This window comes from Rhinatrema bivittatum, chromosome 7 (genome assembly GCF_901001135.1).
Source record: "Rhinatrema bivittatum chromosome 7, aRhiBiv1.1, whole genome shotgun sequence".
In the NCBI taxonomy this organism is placed as follows: domain Eukaryota; kingdom Metazoa; phylum Chordata; class Amphibia; order Gymnophiona; family Rhinatrematidae; genus Rhinatrema; species Rhinatrema bivittatum.
In genome coordinates, this window is record NC_042621.1 from 142,445,984 (window position 1) to 142,468,273 (window position 22,290).

Sequence of the window (22,290 nt, forward strand, 5' to 3'; positions counted from 1 at the left end):
CTGGTATGCACAGTGGTCTGTGGTCTTCTTCCCGGGCCAGGTCCTCCGTGGTCTTCGAGTGCCTTGATGGATCTTCGTTCCATGTTCTTCGTGTTCCTGAACTTCTTCACCTTGATGTTCCTGGTTGCGTCCCTCTTCAGAGCTCCCTCATTGCCAGTTTCATATTCCTGATGTTTCCAGATGTCCAGTGCTCATGATGTCCTGATGTTCCATGTCCAGAGGTGCCATGTTCCATGCTCCTGATGTCCGATGTTCCTCTCCTGATTCCGTCTGTCTCATCTTCAGCTCTTCATCCAGTCCACAGGTCCCTCGTCTGTTCACCTTTCCTGGCGTGCCACCGTCGTGGTCCATGACCAGCCCATGGTGGGCTGTGTAGGGCATCTCATGGTACAAGGCTTAACTTCTCGTCTGCAGCACAAGCCTCTGGAAGACTCCTGCTTTTAATGCCAGCTTCTTAAACCTGAGTCTTGAATCCTGAGCCTTGAATCCCATCCTGGTCTTCGGAGTTCCTTGTGCCTGCTTCCGTCCATGCTTAAGACTCTGCCAGAACCTGCTCCACTTCAGCATGGTCCGCAACCAGCCACCGGCGGCTGTGTAGGGCATGCCCCGGTGCAGGCCTCTCCTGAATCTTCATCATGTCCTGGCTTCAAAGTTCCACTGCTTCGTCTGGAGTCTGCTTTGCCTTTGGCGTGGTCTGCGACCAGCCATGTGCGGCTATGTAGGGTGCGCCATGATGCAACACTCACCCAGTACTTTCTCCTGAATCCTGAACCCTTGCCTTAAACCTCCAAGCAACCCAAATCTTTGTCTATGTCTTCTGAGTAACCTGAATCTTTGTTTGAGTCCCTCGAGTCTACGTCTGGATCTGCGTCTGAGTCTTCTGAATATCCTGAGTCTTCTTGAGTCGTCTTGTTCCTGCCCTCAGCCTCCGTCTGGCCTCACACACTCGTTGTTCCCAAGCAATGCGTCTGGAAAGGCTATCGAGTTGCTGGAGGGCTACACCCGAGACCAGCATTCCTTTGCTGGGTCTCACTGGTGAATGTAGGTCCAGTGGAGGGCTGAGCCTGCCTTGCTACTGTTCCAGTTGTTCCTTGCCTTGTCTTCAGTCCAGCCTTGTTCCTGCCCTGCCCATGCTGGTACTCTCTCACCTCCCATGGTGTGCATCATGGGGCTCCTCCCTGAGCCATTCCATAGTCCAAGGGCTCACAATCCCCCTTGAGAAGTGACCACGCCTCTGCGACTCGCAACAGGATCCAACGGCCATGAGCTCGATGAGCTGTGCCTGTGATGGGCTCAAGTTACTGGACACTTTTTGATAGCCTTGTTTTTGCCCAGAATGTTTTGCTTCGAGTTCCTGGACACTTCTGAACCTGTTCTTTGCCCAGAATCTTTGCTCCCAGTTTCCTGGACATTTGATACTTTGGTTCTAGCTGAATTTTTTTTCTTTTGTTGCTTGTTCCTCCTCTTCAGTTGTCTGGATCCCACGACCTGCAGGAGACGCCTACATCCAGATCTTCTCCGTCCAGTCTGGTCCTGGAACCCTCTCGACCTGCAGGAGGCACCTGCCATTGTTCCAGGGACCATCTCCATTCTTTCCACTGCGATGTTGGCTCATCTTCCTGGGTTCCATATGACCTGCAGGAGTTGCCTGCTCCCAGGTTTCCACATCCAGTACCAACTCCACCTTCATCGCCAAATATCATCGAGCTTTAGGGAGTATGTTCCATTAAAGCATATTCCACAGCTACTCTAAGTCCTTGGGTTTGAACGACCTGCAGGAGGCACTTGCACCCTAGACCTGGCTCCGTCTTGCCATTTCCAATTCAGTCCCTGCTTGCTCTGTCCTGGTGCTTGCCCTGGGACCATCTACAGTCAAGACCTTGTCTCTGGTTGTGCAAGTGGTGATTCCACCCCTGGATTCAACTCCAATTCTTCTGAGACGTCACCTTGCTGTGCTTCACCTCCATGACTTCAACATGGCAAGTCGCCTTGCAAAAGCTTGGAATCAATAACCCTGAGCTTCCTTTCATTAACCTATCTCAGTCTTGTATTAGTTATCATCAAAAGGGGTAACATGCCTTCACGATCGGCTTTTCATCTTCGGCGCAATGTTCATTGGATTTCCTTGTTACACCGGGTCCTCCTTGTACCAGTGCCTACCCAAGAGCTAGTGGTACTTGCAAGTTCATCTACTCACTCTCCTGGTGTACCATCCTCGCATCTAAAGAATAAAGCTTGATGCCTAATCTGTCTTCACCATTGCTACCACCATGAAGATGGTGCTTGTGTGCTTTCCACTTCTGTTCTGACTAATTAGAACCAAGAACCGGACTTTACTCCAAGATGTTACCATTCATCTGTACCTCCCGTTTAACTTGGGTCATGCCCTTCTCCTAAGTTCCTTGTGTCTGTGTCTTGTCTTCAGTATGTTCCAAACACTTCATTGCTTCAGCTCCTTCCAAGCATCTTGAAGATCTCTTTGGACCCTCAGGTTCCCCAGCAGGCATAAGAGGTATGTCTTCTTCTTCAGTCGTTGAAAGGAGGCTGAAGAGGGGGCTTTGAGGAGGGGGTGCTGTTACGATCCTGCCCGTGGACCCCATCCCATGAGCAGGCTCTCCACTTACCCGACATGCCGGCTGACGTTGCAAGGTTCCTTCTTGCGGCATAGGCCGCTCCCGGACCGTGCTGCCTCCGTGGCACGGAGCTGCCACCCGAGGTCTCCCCTCCTATGTGGCCCTGTAGCCACTGCCGCTGCTGCTAATTCCACTCTCAAGTGGCAGGGAGCCGCCACTGCTTGTCTCCTTCATCCTTGTGTCAGGGGGTGCCGCTGCTGACACTACTTAGTGGCAGGGAAGCTGCCATCCTCATTCTCTTCGCAGCCCTGCCATGGCTGCCGACTTTCTCCATCCTCCTTGCTTTCTCTAGGCGCGAGCGCATGCCTCCTTTTCATATTTAAAGGGCCAGTGGCAGGAAAAGCATTTGGCCCCAAAAGATGATGTCATCCATCCTTGCCTGGATCAGCCCTTTAAAAGGGCTCTGCTTCATTCCTTCTGGGCCTTTGGATCTGGTATGCACAGTGGTCTGTGGTCTTCTTCTCAGTCCAGGTCCTCCGTGGTCTTCCAGTGCCTTGATGGATCTTCGTTCCATGTTCTTCGTGTTCCTGAACGTCTTCACCTTGATGTTACTGGTCTCGTCCCTCTTCAGAGCTCCCTTGTTGCCAGTTTCATGTTCCTGATGTTTCCAGATGTCCAGTGCTCATGATGTCCTGTTCCGTGTCCAGAGGTACCATGTTCCATGTTCCTGATGTCCGATGTTCCTCTCCTGACTCCGTCTGTCTCATCTTCAGCTCTTCATCCAGTCCCCATGTCCCTCATCTGTTCACCTTTCCTGGCGTGCCACCGTCGTTGTCCATGACCAGCCCATGGGGGGCTGTGTAAGGCGTCTTGTGGTACAAGGCCTATCTTCTCATCTGCAGCACAAGCCTCCGGAAGACTCCTCTTTTTAATGCCAGCTTCTGAATCCTGAGTCTTGAATCCTATCCTGGTCTTCGGAGTTCCTTGTGCTTGCGTCCGTCCATGCCTAAGACTCTTCCAGAACCTGCTCCGCTTCAGCGTGGTCCGCGACCAGCCACCGGCGGCTGTGTAGGGAATGTGCAGGCCTCTCCTGAATCTTCGTCATGTCCTAGCTTCAAAGTTCCACCTCTTCGTCTGGACTCTGCTTCACCTTCGGCGTGGTCCGCGACCAGCCATGGGTGGCTGTGTAGGGTGCGCTGTGATGTAGCACTTACCCAATACTTTTTCCTGAATTCTGAACCCTTGCCTGAGACCTCCAAGCAACCTGAATCTTTGTCTGAGTCTTCTGAGTAACTTGAACCCTTGTCTTAGTCCTCCGAGTCTATGTCTGAGTCTACGTATGAGTCTTTTGAATATCCTGAGTCTTTGAGTCTTCTTGTTCCTGTCCTCAGCCTCCGTCTGGCCTCACGCACTCATTCCCAAGCGGCAGGTCCGGAAGGGCTATTGAGTGGCTGGAGGGCTACACCCGAGACCAGCATTCCTTTGCTGGGTCTCACTGGTGTGTGTAGGTCCAATGGAGGGCTGAGCCTGCCTTGCTCCTGTTCCAGCTGTTCCTTGCCTTGTCTTCAGTCCAGCCTTGTTCCTGCCCTGCCCTTGCTGGTATTCTCTCACCTCCCACGGTATGTGTCTTGGGGCTCCTCGCTGAGCCATCTTGTGGTCCAAGGGCTCACAATACCCTTTGAGAAGCGACCACGCCTCTGCGACTCGCAACACAGAAAAGCCCATTTGGTTGTGAGGGGGAGGAGGGAATTAAGGGGTTCAGGCCTGAAAGGCATATTTAATTCTGTAGAGGGGGCAGGGGTGGGAGAACAGGCTCTAAGCCTGTTCTTGTAGTGGTGGACTTGGGTGGTTCATGCCCAGATGGCCTGTTTAATATTTTGGGGTGGGATGGGAGAAAGATCCATTGGTGTTCAGAGAGTGCGTGGTGAGAAGATGGATAAAGCTCAGATGGCCTGCTTAATGTTTCGGGATGAAAAGTTGTAGTGGGCCATTGGTGCTTAGAGGTGGAGGAGGTTTGGACCTTAAATAGCTAATTAATGTTTCAGAATGTGGTGTAGTTAACATTATTCATTACTCGGCAACATTATTATTATTATTACTCGGCATAACATTATTCGGCAAACTCTTGCCGAATTACACTGGCTGCCAATCGAACAAAGAGTGCAATTTAAAACACTTTGCACAATCCACAAGATAATTAATGAAGAAAATACTGATTGGTTAAACACTGCATTAAGACTGCATGTTCCCCAAAGAAATCTCAGATCAGCAAATAAAGCCTTACTAACCACCATACCCTCCGTAAAGACAGCTAAACTGACACAAGTAAGGGAGAGAGCACTGTCATTAGCCGGCCCTATATTATGGAACTCAATGCCACCCGAAATAAGACTAACGAAGGAGCAAAAACTCTTCAAAAAAAGCTTAAAAACATGGCTTTTCAAAAAGGCCTTTCAAAGTGAGAATGGGAAATAGGTAATACTAAGAAACAAGAAAAGGACTTATACGCACAAGCAAAAGTCACCTGAGAACATATGTGTGTTTTTTTTTTTATTTTATCACACTTAAGTATTAATTTAAAGAATTACAGTATACCGCATCTACGGTTAGCCCATAAAGGGAATTTTAATACACTTTACATATAGCTTATAATATTGAATCATGTATCCGAACAACTGCGGCACCCTCTGGTTAAAATTAAATCCATTCTGAACTTATTTATGTGCCTATTTGTAAACCGTTGTGATGGTATATCACTAAACGACGGTATATAAAAGTTTTTAAATAAATAAATAATGAATTATAGCATTATATGGACTTCATTGTCTCATACTATTCCGCATTAATACCTAATCAGATCATTTGCATTTTTTTTGTAAGTTGTTTACATGCACATTATCATTACTATCAGGGAAGCAGATCCTGGGGTCCCAGGTGATTTGACTGGAGCAAGTACCTACCCAAAAAGATTGGGGGACTGGTAGTCCCTCTCCAGAGGTTAAAGAGAAGTGAGAGAGGGGGGCTTTTCAGTATTGTCTGTCACTGTGTTTGATGTTTCCACCATCATCTCATTGGCCGCTGCAACTCCTGGCCCAATGGTGCTCAGTAATAGGAAGTGATGTAGGGAATGGGCTACTGTGGCAGCCTAGGACCTTGCAGAGCAGAGCCTGGTGCACTCACCCTGATTCAGCCCCCTCTTTCGTAGTAATTCCTACATACATGCAAATAGTGAGTGTAATAACGCTACCGCCATTTAGTATAGAGACCCTTACGTTTGCACATATTTGTAACTTGTGAAATTTGTTAAAATTCACCATATGCAGAATATTTGCTTTATGAACCAAGTCTATTTATGCAGACCTATGTTTAGAAAATCTTTTGAAAACAGTGACCCAGATTTTTTCATTAGTGCTATCCAGCATCCTCTGGGGCAGTCACTCGGCTGAGTGTTATGGACTGCCAAACTCCTTTTGATCAGGGCATATCTTCAGATATTTCCCACTCTGCAAATATTTAAAGGAGGACTCTCTCCCCCACCCTGCCCAAAAAACCCTTCCCCCATCATGGATCTTTAGAGAGGATCCTAAATCATTAATGTGTCTAGCAGCATCTCTGCTCTGGGACAAACAATATTGTTTCCTTTCATAAAATTCTACACAGTGACTGCTAAATTAGGATTCTACAGGCAGAGAACTAACAAAGGAGAACCTGAGGAAAAAAGAGTTTGGAATGGCAGGTGGATCCTATACATTACTTCAGAAATGAGAAAAATGACTTGACTGTGCAACAGGGAACATTTAAAACCTTGCACTTTGCAGGTTGCCGTATTCCTATATGCATCCCTTCATTCAGGCACTTAACAATACCCCTCTGAATTAGAGATGGGTTTAGTTGTTATGGGTCGGGTCGGGTTTCAGTTTGGGCGCTTCGTGGGAAAACGAGTTTTCCCACGGATCGTTTTCAGGTAAAAACTAAGCTGAAACCCGAACCCGGAAAAACGAATAAAAAAAAAAAATCCAAATTGGAAAAAAAACCCCACCCCAACCCTTCAAATTTACTGTATTACAATCCCCCCACCATCCCGATTCCTCCCCAAGACTTACTAAAAGCCCTGGTGGTCCAGCGGGGTCCCGCGAGCGATCTCTCCCTCCGGGCCATCGGGCTGTTGGGCCCGCTACAAATCAAAATGGCGCCGATGGCCCTTTGCCCTTACGATGTCACAGGGGCTACCGGTGCCATTGGTCGTCCCCTGTCACATGGTAGGAGCAATGGATGTCCGGCGCCATCTTGTGCTCCTACCATGTGACAGGGGCCGACCAATGGCACCAGTAGCCCCTGTGACATAGTAAGGGCAAAAGCTATCAGCACCATTTTGAATACTGGCAGCCGACAGGTCCCTGGTGGTCCAGCGGGGGTCCTGGAATGATCTCCTGCACTTGCGCCGTTGGCTGCCAGTATTCAAAATGGCGCCGATAGCCTTTGCCCTTACTATGTCACAGGGGCTACCGGTGCCATTGGTCGGCCCCTGTGACATCGTAAGGGCAAAGGGCCATTGGCGCCATTTTGATTCGTAGCAGGCCCGACGTCCCGGAGAGAGAGATCGCTCGTGGGACCCCACTGGACCACCAGGGCTTTTAGTAAGTCTTGGGGAGGAATCAGGATGGTGGGGGGATTGTAATACAGTAAATTTGAAGGGTTGGGTGGTTTTTGGTTTTTTTTAATACAAAATATTCTTTGGCCTTACACACATGTTTTATAAGAGAAACAAGTAGGCAAAGCATGCAGAGGTTTGACTTTGAGAATGATTTCCAACATAAATTTAAAGAAAGGGCGGGTGTGGGGAGGTTTGTGATGGAGGTATGTTTGGGGGGAAAGAAGGGTGTGGGTGTATGAGGGGGGTTATATGGGGCCTGGGTGGGGATGTGTGTGGGGGCAGTGATATGTGAATGGGGTCATGGGTTGTGAAGGTGTGTATGTGGTAGATTTAGGGCTGTGTGTAGTGTTGGTGTGTGTTGGTGGGTGAAATTGATGTGTTAGGGGTATGTGTTTTAGGGTGGCTGGGATCGTGTGAGTGGGAAGGCTTGTGTGTGTGTGTATGGAGGTTATCAGATGTGTTTTTTAGGGGTATGGTTGTATGTTTGTAGGTAGCAGATGTGGGTTTTTAAGGAGTGTCTGTGCAGGGGTGTTTATGGATAGGGATTTTGTGTAAGTTGGATGTGTGTGGAGGAGTTGTATGTTGGGGCAAGTGATGTATGAGGGTGTGTGGAGCGGGAAGTGAGTTGAGAAGCTGCATCATTTATTTGTCTCGGTGGATGTGGATGAGATGAGAGCAGATATGTGTGTGTGTTGGGATGTAGGAATGTGTGGGATGGTGTGTGTGATTGTATAAGGTGGTGGGTACATGTGAGGGTGTGTTTGGGGGAGGTATGTGAAAGGTGTGGTGCATGTGTTTGGTGAGTAGGTGTGAGGGGCTGTGTGTGGGGTGTGGGTAGAGGCATGTGGAAAGGGTTTATGTCTGTGAGGAATGTGTTGAGGGGAGATGAGTGAGTATGGGGGGGGGGGGTCTAAAGCGAAATATATAGTTTGCTTTTATATCATTGTATTGTTTTATGTTTTTTGGTTTTTTTTATTGTAACCCATGTTGAGCAGTAGCTGGAAAGTTGGGAGATAAATTAGATTAAGAAACATAGAAACACAATGGCAGAAAAAGACCATATGGCCCATACAGTCTGCCGTTCTGTCCAATTAATTTTGCTTTAGAATTCACAATGAAAAGGAGGTGGCTGTGCCCTAGTTAGGAAAATTGTCACTCAGAAAATTGAATGTCTGTTTTCCTTACCAGTGCACAGCCACTTTTCCTGGGCGCTTGATGCCAGGGATGCATTAGAGATGTTCAATTTATCCATTGCACGCCCCTTGTAGTGCACCAGCTCATTTGAGTATTACATCGAGTGCCCAAAAGAGGGAATGTGCGCACGTTTTTTGCGCACATGGTATAGCATTTGTGCTTAGAAGAATTTCACCTCCAATATTATGCTTTTTCCTTGGGTTTTTGCAACCTAAATGCATTACTCTGCACTTTTTAGCATTAAGTCTTAGCTGCTAGACCTTAGACTATTCCTCGACCTTCACTAGATCCTTCCTCATGATTTTGGAATCATCGGCAAAAATACAAACCTTTCCCGAGAATCCTTCTGTTGTGTTGCTCACAAAATTTTGAAAAGAACCGGTCCAAGGTCCAATCCCTGAGGCACACCACTAATAATGCCCTCCTCCTCCTCTGAGTAAACTCCATTAACCACTACCCTATGTCACCTCCCACTCAGCCAGTTTCTAACCCTGTCAGTCACTCTAGGAACCATTCCAAGGGCGCATAATTTATTTATAAGTCTTCTGTGCAGAGCCTTGTCAAAGGCCTTACTGAAATCCAAATAGCTTAACCTAGTTAAAGGATCCGATTGTTTCATTATTCATGAATGATTTACAATTATGATTGTATTATTTGCCTTTGTTCACAGAGAAGGATTATGTCATGGGGATGATCCAGACTGCAGTTGCCAACATGCAGTTTGAGTCTCACCTACCAAACAATTATATAGAAGAAAGACTTTTCTCTCAGATGTCCCAGAATGCACAAGGCCTGTCTTACAGAGATCAGTCTCTTGGGAAGAACAATCTAAACAGGTAGCTTGCCTTGTCTTCCACTTGTCTTCTAATGTTTTATGATCTTTAATAGAATCTGATCATCTTGAGTTGCATAACTGGTGCCACAAATATGTTCTCCCAATCAGAGAGGTCATCACTAGTACCCACTCTCCTTAATTAAGTCATCCTGGTATTTATTGGCTTCATGGAATTTGGCAAAATTTCCATAACTGACAAATTCTACATTAGTCTTAGTAACTAAACCCAAGCAAGGATGCACATGTGTGTGTGTTTGCTGGCAAGTGTACATGATTGCGGCGATTTTATAACATTTGCACACGTGTTATGCATCTGCGCACAAATGGCAACTCGAGCGTGTAAGTGGGGGGGAATTTTAGTAGATATGAATGCCGATCCAATTACCTGTTCCTCCAGTTCATTCCCAGTTTACCTCATAAAGTTGAGGACTTCCTAAACCCCCTAGCTAACTTGCCTCCCTTTTACCCTATTAGCCCCAACCCTTAAAACCCCGCTGACTAGCCTAGGTTTTTTTGTTACATGATTTACACGCCATCCATAGCAGAAGTAAAGTTACGCAGTAGGGGACCATGGCGCACACTTGTGTGTGTAAATACTTATGTGCTGACTTCATTTTACAGATTCTGCCTACCCATGACCCACCTAGACGCTGTCAATGCCCTGCCTATTTTTGGATATATGTGATTAGTGTATATAGCGGGAGATACGTTTTGTGATTCTGCCCTCTTGGGCAGCCTCTTTCCTTCTCTATGCTGCCCCGCAGCCTGGAGGCCGCAGTCCCCGGTCTTCCTTGCAGCTGGAGCTGCTCCTCAGTTTGCCCTCTACGGCTTGAGAGCTGCTGACAACGCTGGGCCTGTTCCTCGGCCGCTGGCCGCTGGCCATGGTCCTGCACAACTTCCTGCTTCCCGTTCCTAGGGCATGGGCGGCGTCTCTTCACAAGATTTAAAGGGCCAACAGCCGGATATGCCCTGGGCCCCACCTGATGACTGTTTCCTGTCTCAGCCCTATAAAAGGGCTTCTCCAAAACTTCTGCCTTGCCTTGCATTGGAGTTACTTGTCCCTGGAAGTCTCGTCTTCCAGCGCTCCGTCAGGTCTTCGTTGGAGCTCCATGTCTCGTCTTGCTTCCTGAGTCTTCATTGCTTCCTGTGGTTTCCTGATATTTCATGTCTTCATGTTCCAAGGTTCCTAGTCCAGGCTTCCTGATGTTTCACTTCCTGATGTTCCGAGGTTTCGCTCCTCCTTCGCCTGTTTCGAGTCCTCCAGATCCTCTAGCTCTTGTGGTTCTCCAGATGACACCTTGCCTCGTCATTGGAGTCTCGTCTCAGCTGGATCCTCTTCCTGTGTTTCCGAGTCCTCTTGACCCTCCAGCTCCTGTGGTTCTCCGGATGACACCTTGCTTCGTCATTGGAGTCTCGTCCCAGCTGGAATCCCTTCTTGTGCTTTCGAGTCCTCTTGACCCTCCAGCTCCTGTGGTTCTCCAGATGACACCTGGCCTTGTCATTGGAGTTTCGTCTCAGCTGGATTCCCTTCCTGCACTTGATCTGCTCTCTGCGTGGTCCATGACCAGCTTCTTGTTCTGTGCTGCTCTTCCAAGGGGAGGAGCTAGCAGTTTATAGTACTCTGTAGGCGGAGCTAATGGTCTGTAGTGGGTTGGCTCCCACAGAGTGGCAGTCTGTATGATACCGCTCGTAGTGTAAGAAATAACCACTTAGTAGAATTGGTGAATCCCTGGGCCGATGGCAAATGACAGCGCCCCCAGGAGGAGATCCTGAGAAGGACCACTGGCTAGGCTGGAATATGAGACAAACACAGATAGTTATTTATTAGACTGGAAGTGGAACCACCAGAGGTGGCAGTAGTGAGTTGATATGCCCGGCAGGGCTGAAGTCCCTCTGATACTGGAACTGCGATCCCTGGAAGCGGAGCTGTAGAGACACTGAAGATATAGTGAGTAGGCAGGCAAGCAGAGTACAATTATCAAACCTGATGGTAGCACTCACACAATGGTCTCAGGATTCCAAGGTGCTGGAAGGTATAGGCCCTCGAGGAGTGAGTACCTGGTTCTAGGGAAGGCTCTGAGGGGATGGTGAAGACTCCCAGATGTAGCAAGTATGTGGCAGAAGTATCAGTAGGCAGTCCAGGACAATGCCCTCGAAGAGCGAGTACCGGTTCCGTAAGTAACCTGCAAAATAAGAAAGAGAGCGAGGGCCCCGAGGAGTGGGTACCTCTGGTAAGTCTGGATGCAGAGTAGCTTAGGTCGGAAACCGTCCGTAGGTAAACCTTTGCTAACTCACTGTGTTACCAAATGGCGAGTCCTCTTATCTCAGTTGCGGGTGATGTCATCTTCGGGGGATGCCCCTGAAGTTCGCGCCATCGCCGGTACTTTTGTCGAGGCTGCGCCGCACGTGCGCCCTTAGATTCACAGGAGCCATGGTGGTTCGCAGCAGCTAGTCCTCCTGAGGGCGAAGAGGGAGGCGCTAATGAGGTAAGGAGCGTAGGAGGAGGGCATCGGGAACTGACGGACGCAACACCTCTTCAGGTTGTGTAGGGCGCGCAGTGGGACAGGGTGGTCTGCGACTGGCCCATTGGGTCCGCCAGTGTCGGTGGGCTGTGTAGGGCGCCCTGAGAGACAGTGCCAATGTCTGAACCTTCCCAGCTTCTTGTCTCGTCCAAGACTCTTCCAAGTTCCTCGTCTCATCTAGAGTCTTCCAAGTTCCTGGTGCACATCCAGAGTCTTCTCATCTCATCTCGAGTTTTCTGTGTCACAAGGCCTCCGTCTGCCCTCATCCTAAGTCCGGCCCGCTGCTTCTTGCTGATACCTAGCGGCAGGTCCAAAAGGGCTGGGAACGGTCGGAGGACTGTTCACTAACCAACATAATGTTGTTGGCTTCCAGAAGCATGCAGGTCCAGCAGAGGGTCAGACTTTGTCTTCGCCCATGCTGGGACACGCCTCGCCAACCCTTAGTGCTGTCTTGGATTTGTCTGGGGCCGTGCCGAGGCCCAAGGGCACACATTCCCCTCAAGATGGGATCACTCCTAGCGGTCCCATAACATAACAATATGTGCATATCCTTGCGGGTTTTTAAATCTTCGCGGCATGCGCCGGGCCAAGTCACACGCATATCTCCCGGTTTTGGCACGATTAGGAGTTTTAAAATCTACCAGTAAACAGGCTTGCAGACGAGACATGAAGGAAGCTGGAGAAGGGTTGCTAACTTACCCCAGGTCAACCCAACAGGCTAATACACTCCAGGATGTGTCCCATTGCGTACAGAAATTGGCATTTCTAATTTTCTTAGAGAAACCAATGGGAAAATCTGAAATTCATGTGTGCATTGGGACAAAACCAAAACTGTTCAGGTGGCAACCCTAACAGGCAGGCTGATACAGTACAGTGCGCTCCGACAGAGCACACTGTTAACCTGCCTTTGGACGCGTGTTTTCCCTTACCACTTATTCAGTAAGGGGAGGAAAACGCGCATCCAACCCGCAGCACCTAATAGCGCCCTCAACATGCAAATGCATGTTAACGGCCCTATTAGGTATATCCGAGCGATACGGTAAGTAAAATGTGCGGCCAAGCCGCACATTTTACTTTAAGAAATTAGCGCCTACCCAAAGGTAGGCACTAGTTTCTGTCGGCACCGGGAAAGTGCACAGAAAAGCAGTAAAAACTGCTTTTCTGTGCACCCTCCAACTTAATATCATGGCGATATTAAGTCGGAGGTCCCAAAGAGTAAAAAAGTTAAAAAAAAAAAAGAAAAAAAAATTTTAAATGGGCCGGCGGCTGTCGGGCCGAAAACCAGATGCTCAATTTTGCCAGCGTCCGGTTTCCGAACCCGTGGCTGTCAGCGGGCTCGAGAACCGACGCCGGCAAAATTGAGCGTCGGCTGTCAAACCCGCTGACAGCCGCCGCTCCGGGTCAAAAGGAGGCACTAGGGACGCGCTAGTGTCCTTAGCGCCTCCTTTTGAGGCATTCGTCCGCTCTCCCGCGGACTTTACTGAATCGGCCCGTATGTAAGGCCAGTGCAGTTGTCACAGATATACTGTATGCTGGTTTTCCAATCAAAATATGCTACTGGCAATTTGTTGGTTGACTTTATGTTAGTAAGTGGATTAACCTGGCAACCACATTATTTTATTCAAGTCTGTTCTGGTAAATCATGCAATAAAATATGACTGACTGGCCAATGTAACCCCAATATTTAAAAAGGGCTCCAGGGGCAATCGGGGAAACTATAGACCAGTGAGCCTGACTTCAGTGACGGGAAAAATATTGGAAACTATTCTGAAGATCAAAATCACAGAGCACCACCTAATTTAAATACTGTATCGCGCGCACAGGCGAGTGGCCTGTGCGCGTACCGGGAGAGCGGGCGTTCGTCCGCTCTCCCGCTGACTTTACTGAATCGGCCCGAGGGAGAGGGAGTGAGGAAGAAAAGAGGGATAAAATAGTTGAGAGAAGGGAGACTCCACTTTCCCTGGCTTTTAGTAAATCCTATAACCATTAGACCACACCTTTTTAAATCTCCTGTACTCTGTCCTTTAGTCTCCTGGTATAGAGCCCTCACTTTCCTTGTTTGGTTATATCTTTAGAATGAACTGGCTAGATGTTTCTTGACACTTATTAGAGTAATTACATAGTATCCTCTTGGTGTCTTCTTGGTAATTACATAGTATCCTCTTGGTGTCTTCTTTCAGGATTTCTAGACTGGCAGAATGCATCAAATCTATTGATATGCTCTTAAATACCTGCAGTCTTCAGTGATACAAATCCACACTCACTGTAGACTTCATTCAATACAAAGTGTTCATTCTAATTCTGGTGATCTCTGAAAATCGGAGATGCTGTACTTTTACCACAGTTATACATAAAAAGCGTATAAAGCAAAGTCCGCTAAAATTGCAGTGTGGATAAGTGTGATATTTTGACCATGTGCTTGAGCCTCTGCTGTATGCAACTTTTGAAATAAAACCCCTCATTGTCTCAATTTTCTATTTACAGCAAGTTGCAACAAAGACAGAAACAAGAACCCATACCAGAAGATGAGAAACCAGGTAAAAAGCCTTCTAAAAAGAATAAAATGGTATCAATTTGCCTTCTGCCAGCTATCAAAGAGGCAGAGCTATCACATATTCTTTTTAGCATATTCAGCTGATAATTGAAACATAGAAACATTAATTATGATAGCAGATAAAAGCAGAAAGTCCATCTGGTATGCACAATTTCTTTTCCTGTTACAATTCTGTAGACCCCATATACTCTAGAATTAGTGGTTGACAGATTTGGAAAGCTCTCCCTCTTAATCATTCTTTGGAGACTAGCAGTTCACTGTAGTCACATATGTGGAAGATGTCATTGCTACTTGGCTTGACAGAAGCATTTCCAGAGCTTTCTGGGAAATTGCGCATGAATGGCAGTTTCTGTGTTCCCATGCTTTCGCAGTGCGTCTGAGTCTGTTTTTTTTCCCACTGAGAGCAATGGATGTATTTTTGCCTGCCGCTGTGTTTTTTTTTTTGTTTTTATTTTACTACGTTGGCTCACCAAAGCAAGTTTCTTGAAATTTTCAAAATTTCTGGTTTTATTTTCAGTGTACCTTAGTGTTGATCCCTTCCCTTCTCTTGAAATATTTAAGTTATTTGGTACTGGAAAGTTTCCTTTCTTTTTCATTCTTCCTGTTAGTAAGCCTGTTGAGACAATGGCTCCTATCAGGCCTCTGGTCACGGTTTCCCTATTTTCAGGTCATCCTCAGGAATGAAAGTTTTGCTCTTTTGATTTTGTGTTATCAATTTTGGCAAAGGAGAGGATTAGTGGGTTCAAGCTGGTGCCATAATCAATCATCATAAGACCTGCTACAAGTGTCTGGATGAGGGTCATGATGTGTCCCACTGTAGCATCTACACATTGATATCACTGAAAGCTGTCAGGATCTGAAAGATGAAACTCCTCGTTCACCTTGTCTATGAAGAAAAAGTCTGGGTCCATCAAACTGGTGCCAAAAGGCACCACGGAAGCACAAGGATCATTGTGTTGCACTGACTGCTGGAGGCAAGGAGTTGCCGAAGGAAGCATCAACTTTTTCAGTCCTGAAGCCTGAGGATAGGCCCAAGCATTGAGGCAGATCAGCAGGGCACTGGTTTTAGTCCCACAGCTGTAGCCAGGTAACTGAACACAATGAGAGCAGCTGGCATACACTGCTCTGGAGAGTCGGTGGGCAGGGTAGAATTTGGTATGCTCTGCGTTATCACCATGCACCCACAGACAGATATCAGAACAAGAGATCCATCCCTAAAAAATGTAGCCCCACTACAGTCCTTTTCACTTTCTTTTCCAACAAGTTTGAAACTGGATTTTAAACTGTAAAATAAATTGACTTTAATCATGTTGCAACAAAGTTTACATTGGTTTGAAAATAATTTTGCAAGAAGCTTTTACCTTTACCTTACTGATGAAACGTTTGCTGAAGATGGTAGTGAACGAAAGTTGTTACTTTCTGGAAATATTTTGGTGACCTCTATGAAATGGTTAGGTGTTTTCAGTCAGACAAGATCACAAAACCCCAGTTTTCTTCTACTTGGCCCAAGTATTGACCTTCTCAGGAGAGACCAAAGATTCATTAGGTATGGAGATGAATTTCCTTCTCATCCCTTGATGGACCTCCTAGTAGCACAGAGACATATTGGCAGTGCAGTGGGGAGAAGCTTCCACTGCCCATAATGTAGATAAGTGGAGGACTTTGCTTTCCAGTGCCTTTGATCTGGCACCTTTCACATGCACTAAATTCCCTAGACAAAACTGCAAGGAGGTTAAATGAGGACTGTACAGTAGTGAAATCCCTCACCTGTCTATACAAAATAAAGAAGATGTATCATTTTGTCTTACATCCTTTTAATAAAATAGAAAAATTATTCAGTGTAGAGAAATACGTTTTGAAATAGCACTTTGGTGTGAATGGAACAAAATTTGGCAAGATTGAAATGACTTCCCGGAGATGCTAAAATAAATTTTAAGGTGTTAGAAAACTCTTTTGGCCTCAGTATATTCCTGCGAGCTCAGCTGGAACCAGGGCTGAGATCTGGTGATATACCCAGGAGTGTTTTTCACTTACTTTATATCCCTTCCCAAATCACTTAGCCCAAGCATTGTCAGTAACAGTCCTCAACTGGGGACAATGCATCAAGGATCCTTCCAGAATCCTGCAAGGCCATTAGGTGCCACCATTGCCCAATGGCTTGGACTCCATTGCCCCAGGGGCTGTAAGTATTGCTTATACAGCATCCTCAACTCCATCTGGCCCAAGAATTAAACCCAGGTGTTTCACATGGCAGTGCTCAGCACTTCTATGAGCTACCAGATCAGCTTGTTCAAGAGCTCTCCTAGAAAGAATACAAAGTTCTTCATGTGTAATAGTCCTTAGTTTATATGAAAAATAACTTAAAATTGAAAAAGTTATTTTCATTTGCGAAAGGTATATAGTGCTATACGTTGCCAACTGTACAATAAATTCCTCGTTGCAAGTGTATCTGAGTTGGCTAGACTGAAGTGTTGCTTTAATTTTAAAACTGCAATTACAACATTTTGCCAAAGTCACAAAATTGGTGAAATTTCTTTAAGATGATGTGAATGTGCAGAGCAGAGAACAATGCGCACATCGTTCACACAAAAGCAGCAAGTCATTGATTAATCATCAGAGGTTAAACAATTTTCCTCCATTCAGATGAGCTGGAGGTTCAGAGAATTCTTCAATTCTGAAAAATCAACAGAGCAAAGGGTCCAAAGTGCAGTTTGTTACTGATTGAAATAATCTTCCCAGCAATCTACATTAGATGCACACAGTACCAGCTTCCAGATCACAGTTTATAAGCTGGTCGCATGGTCACCAAGGGAGCCAACAGATTTGATCAACCCACCCCAGAACTGGAGAAAATCATACAGTCATGGGGCAGGTGGAATTTGAATTTTATTTCACCTTTTTAGAACATTGATTCAGCACAGACAGCACTGCTGAGTGACATTTTGCATGAAAATATCATAATGTATTTTGCTCGATGATGTCCCCCTTGAGTGGTATCAGCGAAAGTTAATAGCTATGAAACTGGAAATTGTTTCAACTAACCTGGAATGTTATAATTTATGTATACTGTTAAACATTTAAAGCAAAAACTCTTTTATGAATAATCTATAGTTATGTGCACTTACATTTTTTTTTTTCATTTGGTCTTGTTTTTAGGTTTGTTTGTTTCTTTTCACTTATTTGAAACAAAATAAACCAAAATGTGATTTTATTGTCTACCGTTTTGATCTACTATTAGAAAGGTGATCAAACAAACAAACTAAACTAAAAAAAAAACCAAAAACATGAAAAAACACAAAACTAAAGAAAAGAAAAACTAGAGAAAAGCAAGGGGCCAGGGTCTGAAGAAAAACAGGCCTGGTGCCACAAAAATTGAACAATAAAATGCCTCCCTCAAGCAGTGGCGTAGCCAGAATTGATTTTTTGGGTGGGCACAAGGTTAACATGGGTGGGCTGTAGGCATGCAGGTCTACTAGTTGTTTTTTTACTGATAAATAATGCCAAATTATGCAGCATAGCATTCACATCTACGCCTAAGTATGAGGTTTACTTAATGATACAAACATAATTCACGGTGATTTGTGGTACTTTAGCCTTCTTATTATTACGATTTTATACACGGCTCCTACCTGTCCATAAATTTTGAGAGAGCGGTTGTGTTGCTTATATTTAAATTGCTAACATCTCAAAATACAGATATATATTTTTACCTTTGTTGTCTGATCTTTGTATTTTTCTAATCAGTTGGTCCTGGTCTCTTTTTCCCATTTTTTCCCTTATAGATCATTTCCTAATTCCTTTTCAGTGTCTTTCTTCTATTACTGTCTTCTTCCCTTCCACTCACACACACACACACACACACACACACACACACACACACACACACACACATACACGCTTTCTCTCACAGACTCCCTCTCACACACTCAAGCTGTCACTCTCATATGCTCTCCCCCCCCCCCCCCCACCCCACAAGCTCACATTCAAGTTCTCACTTTCTCACCCCTCCCCAGGCTTATATTCTTATGCACACACAGACGCACATCCAGGCACCCATTCTCACCCACACACATAAACCCAGATTCCCATTCTCACCCACAAACCCATGCTCCCAGTCTCACCCACACATATTCAAGCTCCCATTCTCATCCATACATATACACATTTAAGGTACTATTCTCACCCACACATACACACATTCAAGCACCCATTCTTATCCACATATTCAAGCTTCCATTCTCACCCACCCACACAAACCCAGGCTCTCATTCTCACCCATATATACACACATTCAAGCTTCCATTCTCACCCACCCACACAAACCCAGGCTCTCATTCTCACCCATATATACACACATTCAAGCTCCCATTCTCACCCACCCACAAACCCAGGCTCCCATTCTCAACCACACATACACACATTCGAGCTCCCATTCACCCACATATTCAAGCTTCCATTCTCACCCACATACACACCCAGGCTCCAGTTTTCACCCACACACACTCCCATTCTCATCCACACATACACATTCAAGCACGTGCACAGCTTCCGCTTTCTCCCCCAAAGCAGGAAGATCAGCTGCCTCTCCTGCTGCCACTGGACTCCTGCTATCTTCGGGCGTCCGAACTTCCTGTCGTGGGGGGGGAGCGGAAGCGCAGCGCACAACGTCCGCTTCCTCCCCCCCCCCCCCCCCCCCAAGCAGGAAGATCGGCGGGCCATAGGGCCCGACGCCCGAAGATAGCAGGAGGCCGGTGGCAGCAGGAGAGGCAGCTGATCTTCCTGCTTTGGGGGAGAAAGCGGAAGCTGTGCGCGGCGCTTCCGCTCCCCCAAACAGGAAGTTCGGCGGGCCTGATGCCCGAAGATAGCAGGAGAACGGGTGGCAGCAGGAGAGGCAGCTGATCTTCCTGCATTGGGGGGAGGAAGCGGAAGCTGCACGCGGCGCTTCCGCTCCCCCCCCCTCCCAACAGGAAGACCGGTTGGCCATACGGCCGCAGCAGCGCTTCCCCATGTGTGCCGTGATGGCGCGCGAGGCGTGGGTTCTCTTGTTCGCTGTCGCGGGGATGGGATCCCGTGACAGCCTTGCAGTTCCGGTGCCAGTTGGGTGGGCCTGGGTCTAAGTTGGGTGGGCACCTGCCCACCCAGGCCCACCCGTGGCTACGCCACTGCCCTCAAGTCTGCCTACAAGCTCCCCACAGACTCATCGTACCCCATCCATTGATCTAAAAAAATCCAAATGGGGAAGGAGCAATTCCCAGATGCTTCTTTCTCACTGGATTTTTATTGAAAATGGCACCAGGCAGCCCCGAGGCTGGCTGCATGTTGTGATATGGCAAAATGACACCGACATTAGGGTAAGCACATCTCTATTTTTTATATTCCTTCTCAAAATACTTTAGTCCAGGTGTGGCAGTGACATTTTTTGTTATGGGCCCTACCTACAGCCACTTGGTGTCACCCTCAACAGGATTGTGAATTCTGCCTCTAAGCATCCCCAGCCTTGAGTGAGGAATCAAACCCAGTCCCTCCGCAACCCTGAGTTGGAATAAGATTCTGGGTAGAGGTTTCTTGAAGCTGAGTAAAACCCATGTATCTGGGGGCTGCGGAGGGGGAGTGTGAACTGATCTTTGAGGGCAGGAAAGGAGACTGGGAAAAGCAACACAGTAACACAGAAATGATAGCAGACAAGGACCAAAATAGCCTATCCAGTCTGCCCACCAAGCTTCTTATGGTAGTATCTGCCTCGCTGTGCAAGTTACCCCATGTTTCTCTTAGGGGTAGCAAATGCTGTTCCATGCAGTTATCCCCAAGCCTTATGATAACCCATAAAATTATAGGTGGACTCTGCTTCCTGTTTGCTGTGAATATTTTCTGCAGTCTGAAAACAGCCCAAATTGTGCATGAATGTCTCCTTTTATGAAAGCAAGTAGTTTGGCAGAACCTAATTGTTATCTGTTACTTGGCTCCTGGAAGCCAAACTGCTGGGGTGAATTGACCTGAATTTAATATTATTACTCAATTGCAGTTAAATAACAAGAGACACTGTGAGATAAAGTGACTTGCCCATGGCCACAAAGAGAATCAGTGGCCAAATTCTTTTTCTTCATAGGTCATACTTTCTCCCAAAGAGTTGGGAATTTAGTGCCTAGGGAGAATGCTGGAAACAAAATAAAAGCAAGTAATGAAAGTAATTGCAGAGATCAGAACTATTATTATGCTACTTATTTCGCTGGTGTTAGAAGATATACTCAGCACTGTATAGATCCCAATAGGAGAGAGTCCCTGCTCCATGGAGCTTACAGTCTTATCATGACTCACAAATGAGAGAAATAGGAGGCTTCAGAAGCTTTGTTTAATAGAAAATTGGTTAAAATCAGCGAGGCCACGATCAGGGAGAACTCAATGCACGGTTTTATTTAGGACACTTCCCTCATTTGCTGTTAGTCCTAAATATATGTTCCTGCTGAGGATGGACATATTGAACTACAGTCTCTTAAATCTGTATGGCAATAAGTAGAGTCTTGCACTGGAGTCTTAGGTATGGATTCACCATTCTATCGCAGAATGGTGAATCCGGCGAAAACAGGGGGCGGGGAGGCGAAGGGGGGCAGGCCTGCGAAAGCCGGCAGCCTTCACACCATCGCGGTGTTTTCGCTGCCGGCTTTCTCACCCAGTAGCGCCACCGTGAAAGTGGTGCTATTGGGCACGCTACTGGCGATGATAACGTTGCATACCTTATAGCCGCCAGCGAAGACACCGCCGAGTCCGCCTCCTCGCCGCCCCGACTCCTCCCCTCGCCACCTCGACTCCGCCGCCGCATGCTATCGCATGCGATAAGCGTTAGAAAATGACCCCCTTAGTTTGCAAGCATGGTATAGCTATTCACAAATATGCATGCTGATACTAAATGATATGATTAGAAAGGGCAAGGGGATAGTCAACCAAGCTGTTAAGAAAGGAACCCAAAAAGGAAGCCTTAGAATTATTTTGGAAACCAAGAATAAGGTTTTCATAATTTTTTAAAGAAAGATTGTATTTTAAATTGCATATTGTTTGGTAAAATGGAAACAGATTTAATCTATATTGAATGTGGTGCAAACCGCTATAAATGGTGCAGTCCTACTACCCCCATAAATTCCCATAATGCTTTGTGTTTTTCAGAGCTCATTGGTACAGCAGAGGTCCTCCAGATTCATCCCATGGAGGACGAAATGGACAAACCGGGCTCTGCTCACTAACGACTTGGCAACCCGTCTCATACTGAGAAAACATTTCCAGATTTATATTACAGTTCTTCTGGCTCTGCCATGATCCCTGTTTCATTTCTAATGGTCTATTGCTGGAGGAAAGTCTCTATGTACAGTACTGCAAAGTATAATATGTATAGCAGTGGTATCCCTTTCTCATCATCTCTTTATCTCCATGTCATCTGTCTGCCTTTCCTTTTTTTCTCCTGTATTTCCTGTTTTTTCTTCTGTCTCTCTCTCATCCTCTCCATACCTGCACCAGTATTGAATTTCATAAATTTAGTTTGGAAAAAAAACATTCTTGTTCATTCATTAACCATTTGCCTGTTATCAGTGATGTGTCCTTTATACTTCAAGTAATATTCTTCAGCTCCCTTAAGTTGCGATTAATAGGTAATGTTTAACCAGTTCAATAGTTTCCATTGTCAGTGAAAATACATTTTATATTAGGGATGTGAATCGTTTTAGGACGATTAAAATTATCGTCCGATAATTTTAATATCGTCTTAAACCGTTATGGAACACAATACAATACAGATTCTAACGATTTATCGTTATAAATCGTTAGAATCGTGAGCCGGCACACTAAAACCCCCTAAAACCCACCCCTGACCCTTTAAATTAAATCCCCCACCCTCCCGAACCCCCCCCCCAATAACTTAAATAACCTGCGGGTCCAGCGGCGGTCCGGAACGGCAGCGGTCCGGAACGGGC

General features: G+C 46.4%; 1 protein-coding gene across 1 annotated transcript in view; it reads left to right on the top strand.

Annotated features, from left to right (window-relative positions):
• Window positions 1-21,989, top strand: part of TBATA (thymus, brain and testes associated) — a 136,027-nt gene extending 114,038 nt beyond the window's left edge. The window contains exons 8-10 of the mRNA XM_029609296.1: window positions 9,092-9,257; window positions 14,263-14,315; window positions 21,491-21,989. Coding sequence (XP_029465156.1) covers window positions 9,092-9,257; window positions 14,263-14,315; window positions 21,491-21,567 — 296 coding nt within the window. The 3' untranslated portion in view covers window positions 21,568-21,989. The remainder of the gene's footprint in view (window positions 1-9,091; window positions 9,258-14,262; window positions 14,316-21,490) is intronic.
• Window positions 21,990-22,290: the final 301 nt, after the last annotated feature.